The sequence below is a fragment of the Hyperoodon ampullatus genome, assembly GCF_949752795.1.
Source record: "Hyperoodon ampullatus genome assembly, chromosome: 7".
NCBI lineage: Eukaryota > Metazoa > Chordata > Mammalia > Artiodactyla > Ziphiidae > Hyperoodon > Hyperoodon ampullatus.
The window spans coordinates 18,837,731-18,862,849 of record NC_136920.1 but is presented as its reverse complement, the minus strand read 5'-3'; the positions used below and the strand labels follow the sequence as shown (position 1 = coordinate 18,862,849).

The 25,119-nt window shown below is 43.1% G+C and overlaps 1 protein-coding gene across 1 annotated transcript in view; it reads left to right on the top strand.

Moving 5' to 3' along the window:
• EXT2 (exostosin glycosyltransferase 2) overlaps positions 1 to 25,119 on the top strand; it is a gene marked incomplete at its 5' end in the record, with an annotated part of 124,655 nt that overhangs the window by 76,941 nt on the left and 22,595 nt on the right. The window contains 2 exons of the mRNA XM_079707386.1: positions 2,021 to 2,210; positions 9,467 to 9,633. Of these exons, the coding sequence (XP_079563512.1) occupies positions 2,021 to 2,210; positions 9,467 to 9,633 (357 nt within the window). The remainder of the gene's footprint in view (positions 1 to 2,020; positions 2,211 to 9,466; positions 9,634 to 25,119) is intronic.

The following is a 25,119-nucleotide window of genomic DNA, read 5'->3' as shown; positions in this document are numbered from 1 at the left end:
AGTGTACTCATTACTTATTTGGTCCTTTCAATCTGAAAATTTGCATCTCATATCTCTGTTCTTAGAACTTAATTTCTTTGATAGTTTTGTTTCTTCCATATTCTGTGTTTTCTTTTTCAGGAGCCTCCTATTAGATGGATGTTGGACCTCCTGGATTTTCTCATCTTTTCTGTCCTGTTTTTCATCCCTTTTTGTTCACTAGACTGCAATATGTTATCATCTTTATCCTTCAATACTGCCTTAAAAAAATTAAGCTATCATATTTTTAATGTTCAAGGGTTCTTTCCTATCTTTGATAGATCTTTTAAAATAAAAATAGCAATTCTTATTTCATGGATGAAAAAATCTCAGAGGATATGATGTGTTGTTGATGTTGTTTAAATTTCCTTCTGCTTCTCCTATTGTCTCTGTTTCCTCTGAGTTCCTGTTTTTCTCTTTGTTCATTTGGTTTCTGTTGTTCATGCTGAAGATATTCTTGAAATGTCTGATTCTCGGATCTGTTTGTGATTAAGAGGGAAGCACTAAAAACCTGATCAGAAGTTTTGTTTTTGTTTTTGTTTATTTGTTTGTTTTTCGCAGTTCATCCATTTAATAAACGTGTGACAAGAACAAAGCCAGGTGTCAGAAATCTAAAGACGAGTATCTAGGGGGTCTCGTTTCCCAAAGAGGCCAACTATCTGATTGTAACAAAATGATCTAAGCAGGGGAAGGGCAAGCTGAATGGTCAAGTACTATCGTCGTTCACACTCAAATCTCACTGAGAGGGTATTGCCATGTTCTCTTCTCCTACGGGATCCGAGGTGGTTTCTAGGTCAGACTGAGGTCTTCTAGGGCACAAGGGACAGGGTGGAGAAGGCCCAGGGTGGCAGTGCACATCAGAGTGTGTCGGACGTCAGACGGAGAAGGCAAGCGTGTGCACCGGCACAGCAGTTCACCTGGACACATGATCAGGAGTTTTTTGTTTAAGGGAAGCTTGTTGCCCGAGGGCTTCACTGTAAGGTGATGGAGCTTCGCTGTAAGATGGTGGCACTTCACTGTAAGATGGTGGTGCTTCGCTGTAAGATGGTGGAGCTTCATTGTAAGGTGATGGAACTTCGCTGTAAGATGGTGGAGCTTCACTGTAAGATCATGGAGTGGCAAGTAAGCCACATGACTGCCGATGTTTTGGGAACTGGAGGAGGCGGAAGGCCATAGAGCTCATCATTCAAAATATAGGCTTTAATTGCATTTTCCTCTCATCTGTGCCTGTGTTTCCATGTCTAGAGCTTCAGTTTCCTCAGAGAATAAACCTCCCTTCTCCAGCTCGGGCAGGGAAGAAGAGTAGTTTTCTGGCTGAGTGGGTAGGTGATGGGGAGGCTTATGCCCTGGGTCCGTCGCTGCTCCTTACACATATTTTAACTAGTCCTCCTGTTTTCAGCCCCCTCCTCTTACTCACAAGGGCCCACTGAGCATAAGCCCTGAGCCTTTGTGGGGCTACAGTTGGGGCTTGCTTGCCTTGTTGCTCCCCCCACCCTCCGCCCACCTTTTGGTACTTGGGTTTCAGCTCTCACTCTCCTGTGCTGTCATCACTTCTCCAGCCCCTTTCAGTCTTTCAGAAACATGTTCATGCTGCTCATCAGCTGCTGTCTCTGCTCCCATTTCATTGTCTGGGTAGATTTATATCTATTAACTGCACTTTTATATTTATATCTATATATATCTGTTAACCCACTTTAGTGGGTTTGGGGAGGGAATGAAGATAAATGCATGTGTTTAATCTGCCATGTTTGACTAGAAATCTCTTCTCAGCTGCAAAAATTCTCTGCCCCTTGTTCAGGGGTATCAGAGCCAAACTTAATTAAAGAGCATCAGCACAAATTTTGAGGAGGGAAAGACTTTGAACAGTTGCTTGGCTCTTGGATTGGTCATGGTAAAGGCCATCAGATCTCCCATGTTCAGGTTTATTGGTGACTTTGGGAAAGAGATCAGCCTCATTGTTACTAGATCCCTCTCTGACCCACATTCATGTGCTCTCTTGCAGAAGTGGGGCAGTGTGAGCAACCCGCTCTTCCTCCCGCTGATCCCGCCACAGTCTCAAGGTTTCACGGCCATCGTCCTCACCTACGACCGAGTGGAGAGCCTCTTCCGGGTCATCACTGAAGTGTCCAAGGTGCCCAGTTTATCCAAGCTGCTGGTCGTCTGGAATAATCAGAATAAAAACCCCCCAGAAGGTAAGAAGGGAGGAGAGACAGTGCATTCAGGAAAGGCCTGGTTTGGGCGTTGGCGAACCCCTCAGCTGCGTCGATATTTGGATGGCCAGATGATTTGCATCCTTTGGTTTAAAATGAATTTCCCTGCTCTGTCAACAGTAATGCCATTTCTGAGACAGCACGACCCCAGTTTTCTCAATCATCCCATCCTTGTTCTAGGGTGGCCCGTTTAACTCTAAGCCCATGGCATGCCCTGTAGCCACAAGTGTTTGAGGGCTTAGGAATCAATAGGATCAAAGGCCATCAGCCTTGGGAAAACAGATCTCAGCTTCCCTCAGCCATCTCAGCTGATTTGTTTACATGAAAACTCAGTTTAAAAGGCATTAGTTTTCTCCTTCCTTATCTCGGCTCTGATACTGTGCTCTTCTTCAAAAAGAACGGCCTCACCTCCAATGGGGAAAGTTAGCAAGGCACGCCCTCCCAGGCTTGAATCAGTTCCTTAAAATGAGCCCTCTCTGGAAGTTCCCACCGGCTCATCCTTAAGGTCTTTGTTGCTTGCCTTGGCCACCGCCCCCCCCCCCCCCACCGTAATCTGGCAGCTAGGGTTGAGGGCTGTTTGATTCATTGGATTTGTTTTTAATTCAGGATGCATAGAGTATGTTCCACCTGCATTTTGTTTCTCATTCAGTCCGTCTATTACTGATCCTAATCCCAGGGACTTCAAAGCTCCTGCCCTTTATAGCCTATTAAAGCCAGGAAGTTTCTGATGGATTAGAGCAAGGAATGAGTTTGAAGTTTGTAATGTGCACCACTATCACCGATAAGGTCTAGTTTATTGCGTGACAGTAGTATCTGCACTTTTTATGGCTGTTCTTGTTTAATTGGTTATACTGAAGTCAGGATAGGCAACCCTGGAAACTCCCGGTAGCAGATCCATAGTCTAAGCTGGGAGAAGAACATACTTCTGTCTGTGAGGCAAATCAGGATTTAAATGTCCTCCTCAGACATTTAAAATTTTTTACTTGGTGGGACTTTTGTTCTCTGAGAGAATTAATACTTACTTTTTATATTCAGAGAGCCACAGTTTAGTAAACAAAGTAGCTATTTTAAATGAATGGTATGCCCATAGTATGCCCTGAAGCACACTGCCTTTTTTATTATTATTATTAACTATCTTTTATGCCAAGTTTTTTTCTTCCCAACATTTCTGGATTTTTTTTTTTTTTTTTTGACTCTCAATAAAGGAGGAGGAAAGGAGTAGAAGAAAAACGAAGGTGTTGGCACCAGGTGCCATCTAAGAGGGAGAAAGGGAGGAGGACGGGACAAAAGGAGCAGCGCAGGGATGGTCGTGGGAGACCCTGGTCCACCAGAGTGAGGGGGATCGTAGGTACTGTGTCGCTGATTCGTCTCTTCACTTATAAAGGAGAGGTCGTGTTTTCAGAAGGAAGACTGCGTGTCCCTCGTGGGACGCGGAACAACTCTGTGTCATGCTGCAGTCACGCTCCTGCACGCGGAGGCCACCAGCATTCAGAGAGCCTCCACCCTCACCCCGCCCTCCTGCCCAGATAGGCAGTTCTGGGGCTAAATGCAAAAGAGCCTTCTCCTTAGAAAACTTCATTAGCCACTTTGGGCTTAAGGTGAATCATTTATTGTAAATTTGAGTCACTTCTTTGGGGCAAGTATCATTACAAACTACGAGAAAGGAGAAATCTTTTTCTTCCTTCTTGGTCTAAGCCCCTACATTGACGTAACTAAAAGCAAGAGCACAAACCTAGGTTTTAGAGCTGGGTGTTCAGTTTTAATTTTTGGTACACCCTAGTAAAGTGTAGTGGTTAATTCTGTGACCAAGTTTAGTTTATTTTTGAAATATTTTGGCTCTAGAGAGGAAAGACAGCCCTCAACTGATGAGGCCCTAATTTTTGACACAGTTAGGGACTGGACCAGCTTTTTTCTAACAGTGGTTTTTAGGTCAGGCCTCCGGCTCTGGTGACGTGGTTGTCTGGGGAGACCATGAACCATGTTTAATCTTCTGTGGGGTGTTGGTTCATTTGGTGAATGTGGCTGTCAGCTCTGGCCCTCTTGCCAGCAGAGGCATCTGATTTTTCATGTGCGGCGTTAGTAACATATATATTTTTTAAAAAGCAAGTCCGAGGCTTTGAAATATTAGAGGCAAAAGTGATGTTTTCCGCTCTCTCTACATTTACTAGAATAAATATTGTGGCTAACATGCCTGCTGCCGGGAGGGTTAGTGTAGGCAGAAATTGCCCCCTTCCCCCCCCACCCCGCCTTTTTTTTTTTTCACTCTCCAACCCAACCAAATACTTTTTTCTTTTTGGTTACATTTAAGTCTAAATTGCTGGATTTGAAGTTTAAGTAAATACTTAGACTAGGCAATAGAAATTTCCAGCGAGCTTTCGTCACGTTGGTTTTGAGCTCTGTCAGAAGAAAAGGCAAGCCACTGCCTTCCTTCTCCCCGGCTCTTTAGTTTCCAGGCTTGATGGATATAAAGGTTGTTAGGCTTGGCCCCTGGCCGCAGTCTGAAGGAAGCTGTTACATTGTACATTTCAGATAGGTTTAACTCAGCCTTCTGTTTTCATTGATTTCAGTTTTAAATTTGAGTTGATCTCAAGGAACCCCCCATCCTGACCCCAGCTTCAGATTGGGACTCTCATAGTTCTTAATAGGCAGGATGGGATTGGCTGAGCATTTCAGGATGGTCACCTCGGAAGAGGCAAGCGAGAAGTAGAAGCAGCAGCTCTCTTCCTTCGAGCTGGATTCTGGGACCTGGGGAGTGAGGGTCATGGGGACCAGCCGTACACCAGGCAGCTCTAGCACCCCTGGAGGGGGCTCAAGATTTGTATGGAGATAATCTGATCATTTAGTTTGTGGATCTGTGGTTGTGTTTGTGACAGTGATTGCCAGGATGGGCTTTGGGTCATCATCCGGCAACCTGAACATTGTGTAGTACCTTGGCAAAGTTGCAGAATTCTTGCTCACATGGCTCTTGGCATCCAACTTGGAGAAAACTATTAATCGGTACACATTTTTTAAAAATCCTTAACACGAGGAGTTCTTTTTCTCCTTCAAGCTGGACTAAAGCTCAAAACTGTAAAGTTATCAGGTCAGCTGGCTCAGCTGTTTGTTTTTCATAAATTTGGCAATGTTTTTGAGAAATCTTATTTTTCAGACTACTTTGTGTGAATGGAAGGTGGCATTTCTGTTTGCCAGCTACAGATTCACAGGATGAGACACAAGCTATAATTCATGTGGTTCCATTTAGAATTTCAAGAAGTAAAGAAAAAGAGCCCATCTGGGATAAGCAGTGGAGCAAGAGGCTGAAGGTTTCTAGCTGTGACACTGTTTCCTTCTGCACCCTAAGGAGTCACCCCATATTCTCTCTACACCTCTTCAGGTTGTCAGAGGGGAAGTGAAGTTCCTAGACTTTACAAGAATCCATTTGTGAAGATGAGAATGATGCAGCATTATTATAACCATGTACTGAGTACCTTTTATATCCAAGGAATAGGAACTGTGCTAAGTGTTTTACACGTATTATCTCTACTCCTTATGACAGACCTGCAAGGAAGCTGTTATTCTTCCCATTTTACAAAAGTGAAACTCAGATTAGTTGAGTAATTTGCCTCAATCACAGAGCTGCAAAATGGCAGAGCCAGACATGAACACAGGTCTCTCTGGATCCAAAGCTCATGTGCTGTGCACTAGGCCCCACTGTATCTGTTCAGATTGCCAGTTAGTGCTCAGAAAATCATCATGCTTTGTCAGTTCTCTAATTTGGGATTATGCAGATGAACCAGGTCCTTATCAGGGGCTCAAGGAGAGGCAGAAGAGTAAATCTATTCTTTTGAAAATACTGATGGAAAGAAAGAAAAAAAACAAACCTCTATTCTTTCTCACCTATATTTTTCTTTCCTACCTCATGCTCCTGTCCTATTTTTTAATTTATTTATTTATTGGCTGCATTGGGTCTTCGTTGCGATGTGCAGGCTTTCTCTAGTTGCGACGAACGGGAGCTACTCTTTGTTGCAGTGCGTGGCCTTCTCACTGCAGTGGCTTCTCTTGTTGCAGAGCATGGGCTCTAGGCGCACGGGCTTCAGTAGTCATGGCACGGGGGCTCAGTAGTTGTGGCTCACGGACTCTAGAGCGCAGGCTCAGTAGTTGTGGCGCATGGGCTTAGTTGCTCTGCGGCATGTGGGATCTTCCTGGACCAGGGCTCGAACCCATGTCCCCTGCATTGGCAGGCGGATTCTTAGCCACTGCGCCACCAGTGAAGTCCCCCTATTTTTTTAAACAGAATCAAAATCCCATATCAAAATTATCTGCTTTAGGGCAGGGAGTAATTATAATGCTTATTCTTTGATTGCTGCCCTCTTATTCCTGTATTCCACAGAAGGGATGCTAAAGCCCGAGAGAAAGGTAGTTCCCTTTCTTAGAGGCCTATTTTATTTGAAAATGTGAAAACAAGGAACTGGGAATTCTACTTGAAGTCCTGTCTTGTAGTAACGATGGTTCATAGACAGCTGAACCATTGAGATGGAGACTTCTTTTGCCAAAGCTGCCTTTGGCTATCCAGGCCCAACTCAGAACAGGAAGAGGTAATCGCATTTCCGAAAAAGCCATGATTCATTCTGCATTCACATCTGCACCCCGTATCATCCTCTTTGGCCTTCATCACCTTCTAAAACTTCCCCATCAATGACTTTCTAGAGGCAGGTTAGTTCTTTATGGACATTGTCTCAAGTAATTTTAGGATAAATGCAGGCGAAGAATGTGGAAAGCTGTCGAGCATGCTGTGCACACTCCCCAGGTGCAAGTCCCCATCTCATCCAGGGTGGAGGAACATCTACACTTAACCCAAGCAGCTAGCCTGTTCTCTATACGTATTGCAGAAAGAGGGGCTGTTTGTTGCCTTATGAAATTAACATGGCAAAAGTTCCATGTTCTTTTGTTCCGCTAGTGTGTTAGGTTTTCTCAGTTCCAGAGGATTAATGGCAGGGATTCTGTTCATCTCAAAGTAGACATTGAAGATACATGCTGAGGACACGCCCCTGGATTGTCAGAGTAATATACCAGATCTGACGTGTACCACTTTGCCACCACTACCTAAGGTTCAAAAACATCCTTTGGTCTGTAAATAGACTCAGACTTTCAAGGGAAAGCACAGCTGACACTTAGTGGATGTCTGCTAGGTGCCGGGCACCATGCTGCTAAATGCGTTACTGTTCATCCTCACACCTTCTCATATGTGAAGATGGTGTTCCTGTTCCATCTTCATAGTCAAAGAAACAGGTAGAAAGTGATTGACTTGTTCAAGATCACATAGCTGGTAAGGGGTCTGAGATTTGAAGCTCTTTCCAGAGACTGTTCTTTCTGTGAAATGTTACTGTCCATACAGTCCTAGGACCTCAGAGGCATCTTGTTTGGTCTCTAAAGTTAGTACATTTCAAATAGAAGTGCACATTATGTTGCTGAAGGCATTCATTGCATCAGAAAATTCTTACCTATTTAGAGTTTAAATCAATTTCCCTGTGACTTCCACCCAGCCATTGGTCATGGTTCTAACTTCAGAGGCCATAGAAAACAATTCCCCTTTCATCTGATAATCCTTCTGATATCCCTAGTGTGTTAGTCAAGGTCCAGGTGGGAGACAGAAACTACACAGTAACTTGAACAGGAAAAGTTTAATATAAAGAATTACTAACTAGGAATAGGAGATTGGTGACTAAACGGTAAAAAAGAGCTCTCTAAGGATTACAGGAAATAAACTTGGGAGAGCCTCTTCTCCAGCTAGGTCTGAGATTCAGACCTGGTTGGAGACAGGGTGCCTGCAGCCCACTGCATGGTGAAGGTTCTCAGGTGCCACAGGCCAAGACTGGCAAACAAGAAACCAGCAGCCCCCTTGGATACCCATGGAATTCAACAGGAAGTTGTCCAGGGGGTGTTATCAGGCCAGCTGGGGTACTGTCGAGGGCTTCAGTTCACTGAGTTGCTGTTGAAGGTATCTGCAGAACTTGCTGGAAAGCTGCCTGCAGAGGAGCTATCTGCCTCACTGGGAAGCATGTTGGGGTGTCTACAGAACCTGCTGGGAAGCTGCCCTTGGGGGTGCCTCTTCTAAGACCCTTGGAGCACCCCAACGTGTTACATGGATGTGTTGTAAATTATGCGTAAGAGATTTTATCTGCAGTCAGTTAAGACAGGTTTTTTCCCTCCTGATTTTCCCTCTGTCACACTTCTCCTTCAGTATGGTGACTTTGGAGTGGCCACAGGCATTTTGGGGCTTCAAGACTCACAAAAACTAGACCTTCCCACAATTACGTGTTGGGTTTTTGGAAGCAGTATGATACCTTTTCTATCCTCATTTGACAAATGTTGCGTGAAGAACAAACTGCCCTCTGTAAAGAACACTGAGGTCTGTGGACGTGGGTCCTGTACTGAAGAAGTATTAATTTCATGCTATGCTAAACACAACACTTTAAAATAAGGAACCTGAGGTTAAATTGCTTCAATCATTTCGAAGTAGAATGAGAAAAATGTAAGGCAAGTCATGAGTTTGTGTTTCTTCAGTATGCCAGAAAATCCCATGTAATTGGACCTAGATACTCGATATTTACTCTGTAAATTGATCATGATGAGAAACCAGACAGACCCAGTGAGTCAGGAGAGCAGGGCTGTCGAGGCGGGAAGGTGCTAAGTTAGGAAAGCTGAACTCCTGCGGGGCCACAGTTCTGTGAGGGTGGATTTGGCAGCCTTGGGAGCTCTTGGTGATGACGTGATGGGGGCAGGCGCTTTTGTCTTCAGCACGTGTATTTCCCAGCAGAGCTGCAGGCAGGTTTTGAGCTAGGGTGTACCTACCTGGAAGGATTGTGCAGAGGTGGTAGAGTCCTGGTGTTCAAACCACGGGCCTGAGCATGAGGCGGTCCAGAGCCCGTTCGTCCTCTCCTCACTGTGACCTTCATCAAGTCGTTTTGCTCCTCTGTCTCTCAGTTGTGAGTTGAAGCCACTTTGTGGATTCTGGTTGAGACAGCATTGAGAATCAGTAGTGTTGTAAGGATGTAGAGAGAACAGAAATATTTACAATGTAAGATATTCTAAAAACGCACCTGTAAGAGTTTCTCCTTGCACAGCTGTGTGTGTGGATTTCATGAGAGTCATGGGTGTGAGTTGATTCTTCCATCTCATTTGTGATGCGATGCTTTCGCCAGTTTATCTCCTCACAGAAGTTAGGAGAGTAATAGATACCTTGGTTTTTCTTTTTCCAGATTCTCTGTGGCCCAAAATCCGGGTTCCATTAAAAGTTGTAAGAACTGCTGAAAACAAGTTGAGTAACCGTTTCTTCCCTTATGATGAAATCGAGACGGAGGCCGTTCTGGCTATTGACGACGATATCATTATGCTGACCTCTGATGAGCTGCAGTTTGGTTATGAGGTGAGGAGGTTTCAAACAGTGCATTTACATTTTCGATATTTATTGCCCATTATTGCTTGTCTTTCCTAATAAAGAGTGTTATATTTCATTCTGTAAAGTCATAATTCCTAAATGCTAGTAGCGTCCAAAAGCTGTGCGTAGGAGTGGAGGTTATGAAGCTGTTCTTTAGAACTTTGGGGAAACCCTATTCCAAAAATGACAACTGTGCCATCCACCAGTTTTGGGAACTCCCAGGGAGAGTCCCAGGGGACATTTTCAAAAGAGCATCTATGGGGCTTCCCTGGTGGCGCAGTGGTTGAGAGTCCGCCTGCCGATGCAGGGGACACGGGTTCGTGCCCTGGTCTGGGAAGATCCCACATGCTGCGGAGCGGCTGGGCCCGTGAGCCATGGCCGCTGGGCCTGCACGTCCGGAGCCTGTGCTCTGCAACGGGAGAGGCCACAACAGTGAGAGGCCCGCATACCGCAAAAAAAAAAAAAAAAAAAAAAAAAGAGCATCTATGGCGTTTAACAAGCACTTTAATTGATGTCTCCTTGAATACCACTTCCCCGACTCAAGCAGCTGGGCACAGCAACAATAAAAACATCAATAAGCGAAGAAGCTGGCGACACTGACAAACAGAAAACAGACCCTGTTGATGGCTTTCTTTCTGAGTTTTAAGTGGAGAGGCTGGCTGCCTGTCTTTGGGGAGAAACATTCTCTATCACCATTCATTCGATGTGGCTGATGGATTAGACTGGGTTCAGGGGTTAAGTATGGAGACCAGTAAAGGTCTCCCCAGGGGAAAGTGCCAGAGCTGAGGCCTGGTGAAAAGCAGTAGGAATTGATGAGTCCTGTCAGGGAGGATGTACGCGAGATGCATGATGGCGACAGGCTGAGGCCTGCGGCTGCGGGGGTGTAATGGTGGTATCAGACCCAAGCAAAACAGAGTGTACAAATCAATTAGCTACAGCTGGCACAGGGGAGAGCGGGGAAGTTTATCCCCTGTAGTCATCCTGTCTTTGGGAGAGAAGTAACCATTTTTAGGATTTGTTAAATTTGAGGTTCTAAGAAATCATGAAATTTTTATCTAATGAAGCAATATGTGATACATATATTTATTATAGAAATTTACTTTCTAAGCCTTAAATTAGAAGTGGATTTTAAGGGGAAGGAATAGGAATCCCCGTACCACTGCCACCACCAAAAATTAAAAGCTCAAGTTTTCCCAGGTTTTTACTATATATGTAAAATATATTTATATATCCATTACATATAAAAGAAATTGTGAAATAGGCAGATGTGTGATACCTTGGTCGATGTCATTACTGGCCAGTGAAAGGCATGAGACTAGCTAGTAAAATATACACTCATCTTTCTGGATTTATTTCTATTCATATTGGTGTCTTTCTTTCGTATCATCACGTCTAGGGTGTTGGATGATTTTTCATACACTATCAATTCCCATTTTTTAAAAAAGCAAATTACCTACTTATTCCTCTAAGTAATAAGTAGGCAACTCATGGCAAAACCAGTTTTTCTGCCAGTGTTTTCTCTCTCCATTGCATGTAATGGCTTCAAACTATACCCATGTGTTTATTTTTGTGGTAAAAGGAAGGTTGAAAAAGGGAACATTCCAAATGATGTAGCCAAGATGGACAGAGTGCTACCTCTTTGATACTTCAATTGGTCTAAATGAAGTCTAATAAAAGGAGGATAGACTAGATGAATTCCTTTCAACCTTGAGTTGAAATCTTGGGATCTCATGAATATTGAAACCTGGGATCTCTTTCAACCTTGAGTTCGTTTCAAGCAGCAAAAAATGTGTTGATGAGAGGAAGTGCAAAAGGGACTGAGCTTGAATCTTCACCTCTTTCCTCTGATGCCCTGTGTTTACTCCACATTACCTCTAAAGAAGTAATGTGTATCCGAGGAGTAGAGGGCAGGGAAACCCCTCATCTCCAGTAATTGGGATTTTCTCCAGATGCTATGAATGGAACAACTTTCCTAACTACTATCTATATACAACTTACTATGTTCCTATCAATTTACTGGGTGTTCACATACATTAATGATCTTTTCCCAAACCTTCGAGGCAGTTATTGTTTTTCACCTTCTTTACTGAGACTAAGCAAGTTTAGATAACTAGCCTACAGTCACGCAGCTAAATAAGTGGAAGAGTTGGGGTTTAAATTCAAGTTTGTGTGATACTATACTGTCGTCCCTGAGGATTTTTACCATGTCAGAGACTACTGGTCCTCAAAAGTAGTCCTCAGAACCATCAGCGTGTCACTTGTCCATCACTAAATTACCTTGCTGCTAAGGAAAACTAATATATTTTTCAGGCATCCCTACCACTAGTGCTTTAGGGTAACTTTGTAAAGTTATTTCTTGTATAGTACTTAATATAATGAACAAAGTTAGGACAGTACTGGGCCCAAGTGTCTACTCTGTCACCATGGACAACTTATGTAATCTCTCTGGGTTGTAGTTTATTCTTATATAAAATGGCACTAACAGCATCTGCTTCATTGGGTTGTCACATACATTAGATAAGATTGTGTAGCACCACCACGTGGACAGCGCTCAGGAAGTACCCCTTCTGGGTGGTGGGCACTGTGTTCTTCTGCTCTTTATGAGATGCCACATTAGCTGCTGCTGCCACGACTGCTGCTGTCATTCTCATGATTCCGCTGATTCCTGAGGAAGGTTGATGGTTGTTTCCATCACTCAGAGGGGACAGTTCTCTTCTGGAGAGGGTACCCAGTTTTGTGTTGAATCAGAAGACAGAAGATGGTGCTCCTAAATCCTGTTTTTTATGCCAAAGGCTACGATTATTTTCATGCAAGCTTGATGGATTAAGTGAATAAACAAATCAGTTAACAAACATTTATGTCCTAGGAGAGTTATGTTGGAGCCCAGAACTACTTCTTTGTCACAGTTATCACAGGGTGTTAGGATTGTATCTGTCTTGTTGACTGCTCTTCATCCTTCAGCAGTCAGATCAAAAGAAGCTCTCAGAAAGTCTCCAGACTAGAGCACTCTACCTCTTTGTGAGCAAATAATTGTGAAGTGTGTTGTTTAGTGTCTGCTTTTCTTCTAGAATGTAAGCCCCATAGGGACAGAGCCATGGCTGTCTTGTCCACTGCTGTATCCTCTTTGCCTAACCCAATTCAGTCCATTCATCAGTTACTCAGTAAGATTTGATGAATGAATAAATCTTCATTACCAGCGTGCATATGAAAGATAGGAGACAGATTATTCTGGCCTGCATGCCTTTCCACTTCACTGTGATCCATAATCTGGACACAGCCATTTTAGAAAGCAGTTTGGAGTTTAAAATGTTAAACATATATCTACCATGTGACCCCGCCATTCTTCTCACAGAGGTTCACCCTAGAGAAGTAAGAGCATATGTATACACAAATACTTGTACGCTAATACAGGTATTAATATTTGTACTTGCAGCTTTTATTTGTAAAAGCCAAAAACTGGAGGGGAAAAAAAAAACCCAAAGTCTATCAAAAGTTGAATGAATAAACTAATTGTGGTATAGCCATACAATAGAATACTACTTAGTAATAAATTGGTGAGCTATTGATACATACAACATGGTTGTATTTAAAAATAATTATGCCGAGTGAGTGAAGCAAGATGAAAAAGAGAACATATTTTGTGATTTCATTTATAGAAAATACAAACTAATCTTTAGTGATCAAAAGACCGGTGGCTGCCTGGAGAAGGGGTAGGGAGGGTCAGCTTGAAAAATGTATTAAAAGGGGGGCCATATAGGTTCAGTGCAAACCACAAAACATTGCTGAGAGAAATTGAACAACTTCATAAATGGAAAGATGTATCATATGTCTGAATCCAAAGACTCACTATTATTAAGGTGTAAGTTCTCCCCACACTGATTTATAGATTCAAAGCAAGCCCAGTCAAAATCCCAGAAGGCTTTTTAAAAAGTTAAAATTGACAAGCTAGTTCTAAAATTGAAATGGAAACACAATGGGCCTGAAAAAGCCAAAGCAATTTTAAGAAAGAAGGACAAAATTGCAGGACTACCTTATTTTAAGACTTCTATAAAGCTACAGTAATCAGGACTCTGTGGTACTGGTGTAAACTTAGACGTGTACATCAATGAAATAGAACAGAGTCCAGAAATAGACCACACGTGTCATCAATCAGTTTTCAGCAAAAGACCCAAGTCAGTTCAATAGCGGTGGGACAGGCTTTTCACTAAACGGTGCTGGAGTAATTTGATATCCATATGTCAGTTCAGAATGGATCCTAGCCCTAAATGCAAGAACTAAAATTATAAAGCTTCTTAAAGAAAACAGTGGAAAAAGTTCTAGTGTACCTGAGCTAGGCAATGTTTTTTTTTTTTTTTTTTTAAGTAAGAGACAAATAGCACGGTATATAAAAGAAACCAAATTGGACTTCATCAAAATTAACACTTTTTAAAAAGACACTTGTAAGAAAATAAAAAGGCAAGTCATAGACTGGGAAAAGTATTTTCAAAATATAAAGAACTCTCATACCTCTATAATAAGAAAACAAGTCAGTTAAAAATGGGCAGAAGCTTTGAACAGTTACTTGATAAAAGAAGATATAGAGATGTAAACTAACATATGAAAAAACTCTCCACCTCATAGTCATTAGGGCAATTCTAAAGTAAAAGCACAATGAGTTACCACTATATACCCACTAGAATGATGAAATAAAATTTAAAATACTGATAGTGCCACATGTTGGTTAGACTGTGGAGCAACTTAGAACTCTCATACATATTGGTAAAAATGCTAAATGGTACAACCAGGTTGGGAAAATATTTGACAGGTTCTCATAAAGTTAAAAAAAGTTATACTTTTCATATGACCCAGCTTCCAAAAGAAATAAAAACATATGTGTATGGAATTACATATACTACCAAACGTAAAATAGATAGCTAGTGGGAAGCAGCCACATAGCACAGGGAGATCAGCTGGGTGCTTTGTGACCACCTAGAGGGGTGGGATAGAGAGGGTGGGAGGGAGATGCAAGAGGGAGGAGATATGGGGATATATGTATATGTATAGCTGATTCACTTTGTTATAAAGCAGAAACTAACACACCACTGTAAAGCAATTATACTCCAATAAAGATGTTAAAAAAATTTTTAAAAAAACAGAACAAACAACAAAACGCCCCCCCCCACAAATGATCACTATCAGGAATGAAAAGGAATTAAGGAAGTGTTGTCACTATAGATCCTACAGGCATTAAAAGAATATTATGAAAATTTATATGAAATGTAAAAATTCTTTGAAAATTACAACTTACGTAAAATTAAACAGAATATGTACCCTCTATTAAAGAAATTGAAGTTGTTATCAGAATTTTCCTATAAGGAAAAATCCAGGCCCAGATGGTTTTACTGGTGATTTCTTGAAAATAAAGTTTTAGTTTCAGGTTGGAGATAAACTTAGAGATAATCTAGCTTGCTCACTTTTAATTATAGGTAAGGCCCAGCCATAAACTATATGAAGCCCATAAATGACCTATCCAATATCACCCAGTGAGTAAGTGGCACTTAATAAGGATGTATAACTCATTTTGGTGCTGTTTTCCCCATACCATGCCACCTGGGAAGATTTCATTATGTAACTGTCCTATTTCTGCCTCTGTGCCATTCAAACCCATTTGTTTGAAACCTCTCTTTGGTGAAGGTAAAAGCACCTGAACATTTTGTTTCGTATTCTAATATTAACAAATAAGAATACATATCAGTCAGGAAAACAGAATCTATACTAATTGTTTCAACAGAATGGATTTAGTATATGAAATTTTCTAAAAGAGGTATTAGAGAGCTGAGAGGGCAAACGGGCTACTGAAAGTATAAAGAGAGAATAACTCCAGGGAGCGTCCACTACCCCTAGGGTGGGAGGAACAAAGGAAGAGAGGGAATAGGCTGGGTTCATTAGAACCTAGAAGCTTGGAAGAGACCCCCCACCCCACCCCCTCACCCCCGGGGCTGGGCCTTAAACCTCTGAGGAGGGTCCACCGGCTGGCTATTGCTAGTACTTCTGAGGGGTCAGGGTAAGGCTGGCTCTGCCGGAAGAGGCTAGAACCACATTCTGCTGCTGGGATTAAATGCCACACTGTCGGGAAAAGCAGGCAAAACAGGAAGTAGGGCTTCCCTGGTGGCGCAGTGGTTGAGAGTCCGTCTGCCGATGCAGGGGACACGGGTTCGTGCCCCGGTCCGGGAAGATCCCACATGCCGCGGAGCGGCTGGGCCCGTGAGCCATGGCCGCTGAGCCTGCACATCCGGAGCCTGTGATCTGCAACGGGAGAGGCCACAACAGTGAGAGGCCCGCATAGCGCAAACAAACAAACAAACAAATAAACAGGAAGTAATTCCCTTCTCCTTTTCTCTAGTTTTCCAGTCTCTCTCTAGTGCCCCCTGTTGGTAGACCACCTCGCAAAGGTGAGATGTTTGCAGTCTCAGCCCTAGCATCACAAGGCAGAATTTAGAAGCAGGGCTTGGGGCTACAAGTCAGTAGCTTTATAACCAGTGCAGTCTACCCCTTTGGCTACTCCAAAGCATCCATACAGACCCTTCTACACATATTTGAACTTCCATGCAGCAACAGTAACAACTGTATTCTTTTCACGAAGAAGGATGCAGCAGCTGTCCTTTATACATATACAGGCCTTGCATTCCCTCCCCTAGAAGGCGAGACACAGACTCCCAATAGTCATAATATTAGTCTCTGGTTAATTATTTATTCTTTTTTAAATTTTGTCACAACTCTACTTAGTATTCTGTAACTTAATGAATAAATTATAGGCTTCCAATTCTGGACAAGATTGAGCAAGCACATTCCACCCTATTCCTAGAGAAAGAAGACAGACTGGCTAGGGTCCTCAGGACTTAAGGGATACTCCAGCAGTGATTTCCCTTAGATTTTTTTTTTCCTTCCTTCCTCCCTCCTTCCCTCCCTCCTGTATACCCCAGCCTCAGTGCTGCAGAAGGCCATGACACTCATAGGCACAGAGAACGAGCATACAAACGAAAAAAAAGAAAAAGAAAAACCCACTTTCTCTTGTGAGGACTGGGAAGAGGGCAGCCCTGCTGATGGAACCCTTTTGACTGTACCTACTCTACACCAGGCAAACACCATGAAAGAAGCCGTATGTACCCCTGCCAACTAGATGCTGTGACTGTGGGGATTGTCGTTCAGAGCCCTGCTGACCATTCCCACCCTGCACTCCCAGGAGGCAGGAGCAGAGACAGCACTCCTCCCCTGTCCCCCCTCCACTCTGGAGACTGGGGGGTGGAACCCAGTTGACCTTCCATGTCCTCCACGAAGTGAATGTTAGCGAAGACGCAGCTGCAGAGACTGGGGGCTGGGGGGCAGTGTCCTGTCCACCATCCCCAGCCTGCACCAAGCAACAGACAGCACCTCATCCCTTCCCAACTCGAGAGTGGAGGGAAGGTTATGGAAAGGCGGGATTCCTCCTGGGCACACTGTCACCCCTCTCCCTTCAAATCAGCCCATGCATGAAACTGACTAGAATCAACACAGCAAAAGCTTTGAGAAAGAAACTATAGTGTAGAATACTGCCCAGGTTTCAAATTAGCCTCTGGGTAGCACACAAATTAGGCAGACCAGCATAGCATGATATAGTCTTTGAAAGTTAAATTGATATTCAATCCAGAGCCCACAAAAGTGGATCCGGACATGCACTCTGAACTTAAACTCCCTGCTAAAATAGAAAATGTGAAAGGCAGCAGCATCTCATAGTAACACTCAACATGTTCAGGAAACAATCCAAAATTACTCATCATACCAAGAACCAGGAAAATTGCAACTTTAATGAGAAAAGATAATCAACAGTTGCCAACACCAAAATGACACAGATGTCGGAATTATCAACCAGGATATTAAAACTGCTATCATAAAAAATCCTCTAATAAGTAATTATGAGCACTGTTGAAAGAAATGGAAAAATAGAAAGTCTCAGCAAAGAAACAGAAGATATAAAGAAGAACCAGATGGAAATTCCAGTACTGAAAATTGCAGTAACCAAAATTTAAAACTCACTGGGTGGGCTCAGTAGGTGAATGGAGATAACAGGAAAGAACTGGTGAATTTGAGGATAAATCAATAGGAATTATCCAATCTAAACAGCATGGAGAAAAGAGATTGGGGGGAAAAAAATGAACAGAGCCTCAGGGACCTGTGGGACAATCACAAAAGATGTAACATTCGTGTCATCAGAGTCCCAGAAGGAGAAGAGAAAGAATGTGGGGCAGAAAAAAATATTTAAAGAAATAGCTGAAAGCTTCCAAAATTTGCCAAAGTTCATTAAACTTATAGACTCAAGAGGCTGAGGAAACTACAGACACCTGAAGAATAAGTTATATAGACTATATACATTGTATTTATGGAATATATCATAACTATAATTGTTACATCAAATTGGAAAAGAAGAGACAAATAAATTGGTGTGTATATGGTAAGGAATCGAGAAAACTGCATGGCTGCTACATTCTTGCTTCTGCAGCTTGCTCGTGAGCCATAGTTGATATTTATGACTTTCTTACACTGCTCATCCCACATCCTTTTATCCTCAGCCCGCACTCTAGTATGTTTATTACAGACCCAGTTTCTTTAATGGCTCTAGTACTATTCAGGCTTTCTATCTCTTCTTGTGTTAGTTTTGATAAGCTGTGTTTTTCAAGGACTCTGTTCATTTAAGTTGTGAAATGCATTGCTATAAAATCATCCATAATATTATCTTGTTATTGTTTAAAGTCTATAAGATTTGGATTGGTGTGCTCTTTTTCATTCCTGATATTGATAACTTTTGTTTTCTCTCCTTTTCTTTATCAGCCTTGTTAGAGGTGTATCAGTGTCATATTCTTTGCAAAGAATCAACTTTTGATTTTGTTGATTTTTCTTTAGTGTGTATTTGTTTTGTATTTCATTAACTACTCTTTTCTTGATTAATCTCTTCCTCTAATTTCATGAGTTTAAGTTGCTGTTATTTTTCTAACCTTTTGACTTGATAGCTTAGATCAGTGATTTCAGTATTTATTTTTCTAATATATGCATTTAAAGCTGTAAATTTCTCCTTAATTACTGCTTTAGGTACTTTCCCAAGTTTTGATTTGTCATATTTTCATTATCCTTAAGTTTAAAATATTTTCTAATTTCTTTTGTAATATCTTCTTTGACCCATAGTTATATAAAAGTATGTTGCTTACTTTTGTCAGTTTTTAAAGTTACCTTTTTCTTATTGAGTTCTGATTTGATTCCAGTGTGGTCAGAAAATATACTCCATATGATTTCATCATTTTGAAATGTGTTGAGACTATATGGCTCAGTAGAAGGTCTATGTTTTGGTTAATGTTCTGTGTGCCCCTAAAAAGAGTCTACACTCTGCAGTTGTAGATTTAATGATCTTACTAGGTCAATTAGGTAATGTTAGGTACATTGGCACTTTTAGTACAACCAAAATATTCCCCTGCTTATTCTTCTCTGAAATAGGCACCATCGTTTCTTCTGGCTTGGCTTTGTGTGTGTGTGTGTGTCTATAGCCTTTATTAGTTTTGTAGTAGTTAAATTCATTATCCTAGATTAAATAAAAAATAGTTTAAACACAGTATTTAATATGTGAGAATCAAAGAGAAACCATGCAGCAGACCTTTCTCACTGTGGCTCCAAAGCATTTTTAGAGAAATCTGGAGAGACAGAGGCGTCTCCCCATTTAGGAATCTTTCAGGAAGGGGCAGCCAGCGGTCCTCCAGTGTCTAAGGTGGTTTTACTAGTCCTTCCTGGAGCTGAAGAATAGACCAGATGACTTCCTAAAATCCCTCAGGTGTAATGAATCTAAGGGATCAGAAGGACAGGCAAATGTATAAGGTATGGGTTCATGTGAAAAAGAATCCAACTTGTATGCATAAAAAGTGTCAAACTCCTTTGCTTTCCTGTGAAACCCAGAGAGATTGCTTGTGTGAGGATCCAGGAGTATTTGGAGGCAATGCCAACAGCTTTTTAGGAGTGAAAGGGAGAGCACAGCCATTGCCTTAGCGGAGGAGAGCGTGGTGACCCGGGGTCTGTTCTGATGGTGTTTCTGCTGACGCCTCTTCTGAGGCCTGACATATGTTTCTCACAACAAGAGGGCATTTTAAAGCAGAGCTTTTGTTAGAGGGTTGGAAGCATCACTTTACAGAAACCATTTTAAAGTAGCAGGCTCCACAGCTTGCTTAAGGGACACGGAGCAGAGTCTGAAGGCAGCTCACAGATGGCATCCTCCCCGAGCTATGAGAGAGAAAGGTGGCCTCCCGTCAGAGCCCAGAGATGAAAGAGGAGTGAAGGGGGAAGGTCTACCTGGGCTGTAAGCTTGAAACCCGTCCCGACCTCCGGAATCCCTTTCCCGGAGGAAGTTGCTGGAGCCACAGCAGTGCTCAGCCAGCCTCTGCAAAACCATAGCACACGTAGGGAACGTTAACACTGTACTGGGGTCCACGGACAAGGCAGAAAGCTCTGTTTTAAAGAAACCCGGCATCAGAAGGGGAAGGAACCTGGGAGACCATCCTGTCACTTCATGCTTTATTGCTGAGAAAACTGAGGTGCGAAGAGGTTAAGTTACTTCTGTAGGGTGTTAAATGTACGTTGAATATAACCCTTTAAGGGACGCCCTAGCAAGTTCTTGGGAATGAAAGGCCAGACCCTGTAGGAAAGGCCTTTTTTCTTCCAGTGTCTGTGACTTGAAGGACACAGACATGTGGATTCAAGACCTAATGCCTGGGTATCATTATTTATTTAATTGGAAGAAAACATAGGGGTCATTTGCCTGTTTAAATGGGTCATATTCCCTGTTGGAAGGCAAAGAGCTTTGGGAAATGTTACATTCCCTCGCCAGCCCCGAAATCAGGAGCGAAAGAATGATCTTCTCTGGCCCTGCGTGTTTCTGACTTGTTTGACAAGCTCTAGTGAGCTACCAGATGTGGAGATTCTTTTCAGCCTGGGATAATTTATTTATCTGTTTATGTATTTTACCAGGAAAGTATCTATTGAGTTCTTGATACTCATTTGCAAGGAGCTCCTGGGGGAACAGTAGCAGTGTATAGTGTTACTTGAATGTTTGATTTTTTCCCCCCAAGTCTGTCTGCTTTTATTTCAGACCTAAAGAGCTGGGAAATAAAACGCAACTTGTTCCTCCTCCCCTCCCCCGCCTTTAAGAGAGGCCGTTTAAAACATGTGGCAGAAAATGAGCCATGCAGCAGACTTGGCTGGATGTATGAACCCGGGAATTTATTTTTCCTTTCGTACTTTGATCCTCATTTCCAACCATAAAAAATTATTAGTAGCCCTTAAGTGTTGAACATTTTTCACCTGAGAGATGTGAAACACTCTTGGCTAATAATACTGGTTATAAAATCAGTCCTTCATGTGGGGGTGGGAATTGACTAAGAGCAACTGTATGTTGTTAGGTGCACACAATGCTGATGCCTTTCTTTTACTGCCTGTGCGTCCCCTAGGTGGTAGCGGCTGGTGAACCCTCTTGGGTGCTAATAAATTATGATAATTTATTTGTTTTATGTTGTTCACAACTCCCCAAGCTAATGGCAAGTAAAGAATCATGAGAAGACAGCAAAATAGCATGGAATGCCCTACTTTTTTTCATGAGAACGTGAAACCACCTCTGAGTGCGTTTTCCTGCTATAGGAAGCACCAAGATGAAAGGCAACCCAAGTTAGAACGAGCTGGGTACGTGTGGTCGCACGGGGGAGTCACAGGCCAGTTGATGTGATGGAGGCGGAACTTGTGTTTGGGTTGACGTTGGAAGCTAGGTTGGTTCAGCCATATAGGGCCAGCTGATGGACAGGCTAAGAGGTCAGCTGAAAAGTCGAAGGTGGTGAAGAGGTGTCGTAGGTTTGCAAAGAGGTATATGGTCCAGGCAGTCAGATCACAGGATGAATTAGCGATGACAGACTGAAGACAGGGAAAGCCAGTTAGATAATGGTAGTGGAAAACCTATAAGCTTAATGTTCATCTGGATTGAAGAACCAAGAAGGGAAAGGTGAGCTCAGTCATAGCTCAGATTTGATTGGTAATGAGGGAGCTTGGCTAACTGGAGTATTCCAGAGCTGAGACTCTATATAACAGTTACATTTTAAACAGAATTAGTAAAATTTAGAGCTAAATGTATTCATCCAGGGAGAGGGGGAGAGATGATGTATTCTGTGATTCTAAATAAACTATCCCACTTTCTCTCTTCTCACTAGAAGAGCAGAAAGATGGAAACACCTATCTTAGAATTAGACTTAATAGTAACCTTTTTAAAAAAGCTAGTGGGTAACTTTTAAAAAAGAAAATAGGTTGTCTCTGTCCTTCTGTTTGTCCCTCTCTGAGCCGTCTGCCAGTGAAAGTGCCACAGATACCAGGTCTTGGACTGGGTCTCAAGATTGTTTCTCACAGACTTGTGGTTATGATCCTTCTGATAGGGAACTGGCTGCTTTCCTCTCTAGATTTAAGTCCCAGAGTCCTAGATCTGAAATTGTGCTCAGGGTTGTTGGGAATCCAGGGCGGGTTTTCTTTACCGTACATGGAACCACCTGTCTCATCCTGCCATGGGCCCTACGACAGGCTTACACTCTCTGGTTTCACCTAGAGCACCGAGAAACTGGGTTCTCATAGCCAACACTGATAAAAATGAAATGTCCCTAAAGGAGGGCCCAAACGCAAGGGGCATCCCTGCAGCAGATAACCTAACTACTGGAAGTGCCTTGGCCTTCAGTGGGAACCAGGGCCATAGATTTCCGTTCCTTGGCCTCTCAGCTGACTCAGATCCTTGAGCCTTCACATGGCCTGACCCAGTGGCTGCCTGGAAAGACTGGGAATTTGGGTGTTTCCTTCTCCTCTCTGGATGATGGACTGTAGCAGCAGTGTACCGTGGAGCCAGCACAGGTGTCGGTCCACATGGCTGCAGGCACCGGCTGTCTCAAGGAGCCGGGCCTGTCTTGGGCATGCGCAAAATCAAACCTTGTCAGAGCTGTTCGGGATCAGCATTTGTGCTGGGTCTACGCTAAGGCTTTACAGTAGCTATAGAACCATTCTGTCAAAGCTGAGCTTTTTGAACACTAAAAATTGTCTAGGACTTGCAGTGCCTTCTTCGTTTAGGATCTGAAGAAGCTGATGGCTGGAAGCTCTCTTTGAGCCTTGTGTAGTACATCTGAGTGAGTGACAGTTCCCCTCTGAGTCTCTTTCCTGGGCCTGGCCATCATACAGATCAATAGTGTGGACTATTGAAAGGACATCTGTCTCTCTTTACTTCCATTTTTCTCCCTTTTCTTAAGTACATGAAGAGTTGCCTTTATAGAGACTGCTGTTTGGAGGAGAGGGAGCAGGCCGGACGGCTCATTCTGTGAGTGTCCTTGCCCATGAGGTACAGTCAGAGCTCCCCTCACAGGAGGCATGAGGAAGACTGTGGTCAGAGGGGAGTCATTCTTCCTAGAGAATTACCTCCCTGGGGTCTTCTCCACATCGCTTCAGGCTCCCTGTTTCCAGCCTGTGGGAGACCTGAACCCTCTGATAGGTCTGTCCTATCTCCAGCTTGCACTGATTTACACCTGCCCAGACTCGAGGGGCCTGGAGGGAGAATAGTTCATGTGTGCCGCTCTGAGCACGAGCTGCTGAAAGCGGACCCCCAGTGGCAGGCCGGGGCCCACGGAGGTGCTGAGAGAAGCTGCAGTGAGGTTTGACCTCTCGGAGCTTTTCTAAAGCACCCAGTCCCCATCGGAGGGTAAGTCAAACAAATATTAAGGAAAGGAAATCGAATATGTCTGCTGAACATTGAAATAACATCTGATGGTTTAAAAAAGCACCCAGTTGGGAATTACAATAGAGTGACACTTTTTCCTTCCCCACTGAGCAAATTAAAACAGCAAGTTCAGAATTTGTTTGCCTAGCCATTAATGAAACATCAAATGTAGGACTCGGGCTCCTTATCCCAAAGAGGGAGCCTGCTGCCCGCTGGTACATCAGGTGTCTCTGTTGAAGGGTGTCTCCTCCTCACAGACTCCCATCCCACGGAAGTCAGGTGAGTTGGATTTGCAGTTTTCCATAAGCACTTATTTTGTCAGGCGGTGCCGGTGAGGAAAGAGCTCTCCTGACCTTCCCACTCCCCGCCCTACGTGCCCCCCACCACACCTCGCCATCCTTCTTGTCCGCAGCACCAGCAGGCCCACCTGGCCCCGGAGTTCTGTGCCTCAAGAATGAATGCTTGTAATATGGGATAGTTATTTTAAAGAGGTGTTGGTACACTTGATGGTTTAAAGAATGCATACTTTCCCTCCCCCATTCAAAAGGAGATAACTGCCATGATATTCCAGCCCTGAGAGGATCCATATGTTTACGGGTTATTGTTCCAAAACCTGCCTGTTGTCTCTTTGGGATTGATTACAGGCTTTGGCCTCTCCAGGAATCCAGAGTTTCAGGATTTGGTTTATGATTTGGGAATAGGGGGAATTTGTCTTGCATGGGCTGCTTATCTGCCTTGATTTTCATAGGGATGCTTAAAGGAGGCGTGTGGGCAGGACTTGGCATGGGACCAGGGGAAATGAAAGCCATCCTGGCAGTATCCAGGCCCTGAACTCCCCCTGCAGCTCTCTCAGGAGGGCAGAGCCTGCAGCTTTTGGAGCAGAATTCTGTGGTGTGGTGCCCAAGTGTGAAGCCACACCGTTCATTGCCACTTGTAAAATTGCTTGCAAAAGCGTGAGTTTAAGACAGTGGTTGGTGGTTGCTATTGCACTAGACATAGCAATTCCCTGTTTTGGAAGAATAGAAAGAAAGAAAACTTTAAAGGAACGGAGTAGTCCCCAAACCTTAAAAATGTCACACCTGGGAGAATGAATCTCAAGAAAACAAGGTGAGCTCATCAGTGTGATATTTACAACTCACCTCTTAGGTCAGATTTATTTCTTGCTCCTCCAAAATTGGCGCGTAGGGTTAATCGTGATTGCAGTATATTTGCTACTATCTGTTGGCTGCTTTAGATCAAAACTTGTCAACCTTTAAAAGCAAAATTTCTAGGTTCCCATCCAGCCTCTGGAGTTGGGGCTGAAGACTTGAGGGGTGGGGCAGAGGCCCTGATCACATGTTGACACTCTGCTCCTGGAAGGGGCAGGAAAGGGCTCACTTCTTATAACCGAGGCCACTAATTACATCCGTGGCGTAGATCTGGGGCTGGATTGACAAACCCCGTTTTTAGCTTGGTCCATTCAGACAGGATTGTGTTTGCCTGGTTTACTACTCTATGCCTAGTGCTTGACACATAGTGGGTGCTCAGTAAATATTGATTGATTGAGTGAACTTAATGTGATTGGATATGGAATTTTTTATATATAATTTCTATGAGTGAAATTATAAGGAGTTTTTCCAAGTTTAAATGATCCTGCATTTTGTATTCAGAGGGAGAACTCTGGTTTTCTCCTTGCTGGCCTGCTTAAACAGAGA